The following is a 6,742-nucleotide window of genomic DNA, read 5'->3' on the forward strand; positions in this document are numbered from 1 at the left end:
TAGCCGCTTTTAGTACAATTGACTAACATTTTTTTCAGGGTCATTAAAAAGTATACTTTATGTAGAAACAATATGCTTTAATTAACAATACTAGCCGATAAACGTGTACACCTACTTCATGCACATATGCAAACAAATTAAATTTGTACTTATAGTGACATAGTGACTGACATACACATGTACACTCATGTACATCCACACCTCATGTATATGCACACTTTGGGGAAGACATACACTGCACGCATACATGCATACCCACGTGTATATGAAACAAAGGAGAAAAACATGAGTACATACACATGTACACCTGCACATATACTGTACAAACAAATATTTACACACACAGATATATAAGCTCACATTTATACGTACACCTACATTTACAAATATCGTTCACTTTAGACCTATAAACTCTCATGTACACACTTACACACACCTATAAGCATGCATTCCTATGTACACCTACAAATATGCATACACACGTACACTTTTCTGAAAACATGAGCATACAGACATATACACACACAAACTGGATACCTGTATAAGCATTTATTCATATGTATACCTACGTATATTTCACTTCAAACTTATAACCTTGTATGCACGTTTACACACTCACACACACATTCTGACATCCATCCATCCATTTACCAACCCGCTGAATCCGAACACAGGGTCACGGGGGTCTGCTGGAGTATACTGTATATATACGCATGCACACATACACGTTTCTTCATACATATACACATGCAAACACGTGAACCTATACACATACATGCCTATGTGTATACAAAACAAAGAGAAACATGAACATAAAAACACGTCCACCTGCATGCTTTATAAACACACAGTATACAAGCACACATTCATATGTACACCTACATACATGCAAACACACACACACACACTTCTCTTTAAGAAAGATATGCAACAGGTGCACCTACTGTACATACGTACATACAAAACATAAAATGAAAGCATGAGCCTACAGACATACATGTATACACACACATTGATACATACTGTACACGTAACACACATAAACTGTTCTTCAGACCTACACACTCGCACGCACATGCACGATTACACACACATACATACAGTACATAAGCACGCATTCATACGCACATCTGCCTGTACATACACATATACACTTAAACGCGTACATTTCTCATCCGTCCCATTTGCAGAACTCGCCTATATAAACGCACTCATACAACATGCGCGATCTTAATGGCCATGTTTATGATCTTACAGTACAAGAGCCACGCTTGCAAGTCATCCGTAGCAGTAACCTGGAAACCTAACATCAAGTCTTTGGCATTTTCGAAGAAGAAAAAGAAACTGTGAGAGCTTGAAGCCTTGCCAGGGGTACATTGTCAGACCTCAAGACATTTCAAAGAAACACGCCATTCACTTTTTCTCCTCGCTTCTCGCCGGCCGTTTGAATCAGCCAATGGCGGCCCGGCCTGCTATATTGGAATGTAAATGAGCGGAGCGCGTGCTCCTGGAACGCCTGAAAGGGCCGGATTGTTTATTGAGCTCCCGAAGCCACGCGCCTGGCTCGCGAAAGCCAACGAGCAAGAAAGCGAGCGCGGGGGCGGGGCTTCGCGCGGAGCGTGCAGCTCGGCCAGGGGGTGGGGAAGTGGGCTCGTGTTGAAAAAGAGGAGTGCTGCCAAAGTTTAGTTCAGATCGGCTACTGGGGTAGGTGCTCCCGAGTTAAGATTCCAAGGCTTTGTGCACTCCAGCCACACGCCCCACGCGAGCGCCACGAGAGCCACACACAGTCTGTCAACAGCTCACTCCGTCGCACTCTGGTTCTCTCTGCGTGTGTCTGTTTCCGCTCAGCGATCCTCTCACCTTGTTTTGGCTGCCAGGGATGGACGGCGCGATTGCAGCGGCGCACATCATGCAAGGTGCATTCGCTTTCGGACTTGAAAACCGAAGTAACCTGGTGTCAGGGCAGGCTTCGGTGCAGGAGTGCGACGCCCCCTCCTCCGGCAACACCAACAAAAGTAAAGTGCTGAAGAGACAGCGCTCCAGCTCGCCAGAGTTGCTTCGGTGCAAGAGGAGGCTGACGTTTAACGGACTCGGATATACGATCCCTCAGCAGCAGCCGGCGGCAGTGGCCCGGCGCAACGAGAGGGAGAGGAATCGCGTCAAGCTTGTCAACATGGGCTTCCAGACTCTGCGCCAGCATGTCCCCAACGGGGCTGCCAACAAGAAAATGAGCAAAGTGGAGACGCTGCGCTCGGCTGTGGAATATATTAGGGCGCTGCAGCAGCTCCTGGACGAACACGATGCCGTGTCGGCGGCTTTCCAGTGCGGGGTGCCTTCACCCACTCTGTCTACGAGCTGTTCGGCGGACCCCGGTTCTCCGCACTCGACCTACTCGTCGGACGAGGGCAGCTACGAGCACCTGAGTTCGGAAGAGCAGGAACTTCTAGATTTCACGACTTGGTTCGACAGATACTGAAATATATATATATATATATAAAAAAAGGAAAATGAAAAGGTGAGTTGCGCAACGGATTTTACGCAAAGCTTTTCAAATCCCGCTACGTTTCGTTTCTTCTTACGCGATCCGAAATTGGATTTTAAACGGGTTTGAGAATGTTGTGTTATGTAAAAGGCCACCCTCGATCTCTCCATCGGATACTAATTTCTTGCCTGGTCTTCTCTTTTTTTTTGTATTGTTTTGCAGATGTTGAATGTTGTGATTGGAAACGAAATCAACCTGAGTACCTCTTGAGTCACTGTTGCCATGTTACAGGAGTTAAAAAAAAAAGAGTCTTGAACTGCCAGTTGAAGTCATTTCACTGCCAACCTCCTGAACGGGACTGAGACAGATTGCCAAGAACCTATCGAAGATGCTTCCAGGAACACAAAGAAAGCCCGTGGACTTAAAAAGTCAACGAATACGCCATTAACAAGATGAATAGTAAAAAGAACAAGAATGAAACACATACACACAACTAAGTGCAATTATTATATGCTATTACGGGAGTCGTGGAGATGCGACATAAATGTGCACGGTGCCCATCACTGAGCACGCGAGCCCGTGGGCTGGCTGGCGGGCGGGCGGGCGAGCGAGCTGCACGCGGCCGTGACGGGGTTAAGCTCGCTGGGCAAGCCGCCTTTTTGTTTTGTTTTTTTTCGGTCGGGCCCCCGGGCCTTTGCTGGCGATAACGCTGCAACCTGATGCTTCCTATATGAAAAGACGCGGCGGCCCATTTGAATTCATGTACAATTTTCGAGTTTCAATGTGTTCCCATGGCGTCCGCATAACTGAAGACTTATTTTTGTACATAAAGGGAAATAAATAGTTATTTACAACTATTAACACTGCCACTTTCACTATTTTAGAGAACGATAATATGAACCGGTAGATTGTTCTATTGTATTGTTCCTAATGTCTGGACTTCTCTGTATTGTACGTGGTGTGTTCTGGTTTACTGGTTAATGCTGTTAACACTCCTTACGTGTGATTGAAGGGATTTTTTTTTTTAATTATAATGTATGGAAGGCATTTTATGTATGCACTTGTTTTCCCTGTTGTTTCTACTAAAATGTACATATGCAATTTTTTTAAAAAAGAGATATCATATTTTATGTAAAAATAGCCTTTATAAATAAAGATTTTCTATTTATACTTGTCAATTTCATATGTATCCCACATTTTTTTTGCCTTTATGTCATTTATTTGCTCACTCGTTTACCTGATGCCAAGAAACAAGCTAGGTGGTGCAATTGAAGCAAACTTCTATATCTTAACTGATTTCATCCTACCCAGAATGTGAGCCTTGTGGGAATAGGAATATTATGATGCTTTTATCCAAGGTGACTTACAACTTTGGTTACATTTCTTGTTAGTTAATCAAGTGAAGTGACTTGCTCCTGGTCACACAGTGTTTAAATGTGGAATTTGAACCCACAGCCTTGGGGTATGAAGTCCAACTCCTTAACCGCTAGGCTCCGTCGCCTGTGCCATGGCATGAAAACTCAGCTCAGTAAAAACTTCAAGTGCAGTCTCTGCTTCTGCTTTGCAAGAACACAGCTGAGCGGTGCTGCCTGTGCTTTGTCACAGATCTACTCTGTACTGCTCTTTGCAAAAACTCTCACTTGATTTATGCTTCTGTATATTTTTGTGTGGCCAATGAATTTATCTAAGGTGACAGAACATTTGAGATAGGATTTTCCAATTGGTGCACAAGCAGGTGCAGTGACTTGTTCGCGGTCACACAGTGTCAGTAGTGGCATTTGAACAAACAACCTCAGGGCTTGAAGTACAAAGCCTCAACCGCTACACCCCACTGTGTACATGCAGTGTCTATGTAGAGGCAGAGTAGTCCATGTGCATCTCTGATTAGTTTGGAAAGTACTCTGCATACAATATATGTAACCTTCTCAAATCTCTTTATTCCAACTTTGCCCATCCTGGCAGCATTGGCTGAAAACAATGGAGCCAGCCCTTGGGTGAGGTGCCAGTCGCATCACAAGGTCTTCTTCTGTATTCAGAGTCTCCAGTTAACTTGCTCTGCACATCTTTGGGGAAGTGGGAGGAACATAAGGAGAATAGCAGGAGGAAAACACTGGAAGACATGGAGAGGAACTTGAAAACTCCACACAGACAACTAGGGGTGTGCAAACCACGAAGCAGTTGAGGCTAAGCCTTGTACTGTTGTGCACCCCTTCTGTGAGTCAGTGTGTGTGTGTGTGTGTAATATATATGTGTGCGTTGGCACTGATGTGTGTGTGTGTGTGTGTTCACCCTGTGATGGACTTCCTCCTGCCTGTTGCCTGATGATTGCTAGGATTGGCTTCACCTGCTCTGGATAAGCCTGTTAGGAATATCTATCTATCTATCAATCATATAGTGCCTTTCACATCTATCTATCTATCATATAGTGCCTTTCACATCTATCTATCTATCTATCTATCTATCTATCTATCTATCTATCTATCTATCTATCTATCTATCTATCTATCTATCTATCTATCTATCTATCTGTTATATAGTGCCTTTCACATCTATCTATCTATCTATCTATCTATCTATCTATCTATCTATCTATCTATCTATCTATCTATCTATCTATCTACTGATGTACAGTACACTCTGTGTAATTATTTATAAAGTATATATAGTTAATATATATATAATCTATACATACAGTAAATGAGGCATACTGCATCAGACTTTATAAGCAAACATTGCAGTGGTATTGTGGCACACTTGTCAGTGTTAGTGCTCAACATCTCTAGAGGTGTAAGTCTGATGCTTCTCTTCTAGACTGGCTGTGTGAAGTTCACGTGTTCTCCTTGTAGCCACACAGTATTTTCTTTTCCTTCTGCTTCCAAAAAATGGGTGCCTTAGCCTGACTGGCACATCTGAATTAGCCTTGTATTCTGTGGGGTGTGCTAAGCTGTGATTCTGTATTTTGCTCAGTACTGCCACATGTTTTATCTCCTCCATTTACAAACACCTTTACCTACACTTTAAGAGAATATTAGATACGAAAGGCTCCATACTAGATAGGTAGTTTTGAAAGGCACTGTATAATCGATGAGAATGGCACTATATTAGATACAATAGATATTTTTTGAACTTTATTCAATTGAATATCAAAACAGTGCAGATTTTCAATATATTTTACCAGGCAAGCAAACAAAATATTTTGTAGGAATAATGTAATTCTAATAACATAGATATACATTTTTTCTTTTATCAGATTAATTTAATTAACCACATCTTTTAATCTTAGAAAAGCACTACATAAATAAATTTTACTTGCTTACTTACTTACTTAATGCTACACACATTATTAAATACAAAGTTTAATACATCATCACTGCTACTCATACTGTACACTCTTTGTGCTCTGCACATTAATTCAAACAACTAACTGAAACATTCAGAAATAAATAGATAGATAGATAGATAGATAGATAGATAGATAGATAGATATATAGATAGATAGATAGATAGATAGATAGATAGATAGGAGGTCGCTATATAATTGACTAATTGATATGTTCATGAGAAAGGCATTATATTCAGATACAGCTGATCGATACATAGATAGATGAGAAAGGCACTATGTTAGATACAATAGACAATAAAAGCACTACTGTATCTAATAGGTAGATTGATTGATTGATTGTTTGACTGATTGATTGAGTTATAAGATGACGAGAAAGGCAAATTATTAGATTGATAGACCAGAAAGGCACTATATAATAGATTTATAATGAGAAAGGCTATGATAGATAGATAGATAGATAGATAGATAGATAGATAGATAGATAGATAGATATGAAAGGCACTATATAATAGATAGATAGATAGATAGATAGATAGATAGATAGATAGATAGATAGATAGATAGATGTGAAAGGCACTATATGATAGATAGATAGATAGATAGATAGATAGATAGATAGATAGATAGATAGATAGATAGATAGATAGAAGAGAAAGAGACTTTGTTTAAAATACAACAGATAGGAAAGACAATATATAATAGTTAGATTAAATGATTAATTTATTAATTGATAAATTGATGAGAAAGGCACAATATTAGAAACTATAAAGTAATAGATGTGGAAGGTACTATATAATTGAATGATTGATGAGAAAGGCACTACTTGCTAGATAGATAGATAGATAGATAGATAGATAGATAGATAGATAGATAGATAGATAGATAGATAGATAGATAGATAGGAGGTCGCTATATAA

The 6,742-nt window shown here is 40.5% G+C and overlaps 1 protein-coding gene across 1 annotated transcript; it reads left to right on the top strand.

The window, feature by feature from the left end:
- Nucleotides 1-1,525: 1,525 nt before the first annotated feature.
- Nucleotides 1,526-2,486, top strand: ascl1b (achaete-scute family bHLH transcription factor 1b). Its single transcript, XM_051923627.1, has one exon. It carries the CDS (start codon nucleotides 1,880-1,882, stop codon nucleotides 2,474-2,476), a length of 597 nt encoding a protein of 198 aa, XP_051779587.1. The 5' UTR covers nucleotides 1,526-1,879; the 3' UTR covers nucleotides 2,477-2,486.
- The last annotated feature ends 4,256 nt before the right edge of the window (nucleotides 2,487-6,742 follow it).

Source organism: Erpetoichthys calabaricus, chromosome 2 (genome assembly GCF_900747795.2).
Source record: "Erpetoichthys calabaricus chromosome 2, fErpCal1.3, whole genome shotgun sequence".
NCBI lineage: Eukaryota > Metazoa > Chordata > Cladistia > Polypteriformes > Polypteridae > Erpetoichthys > Erpetoichthys calabaricus.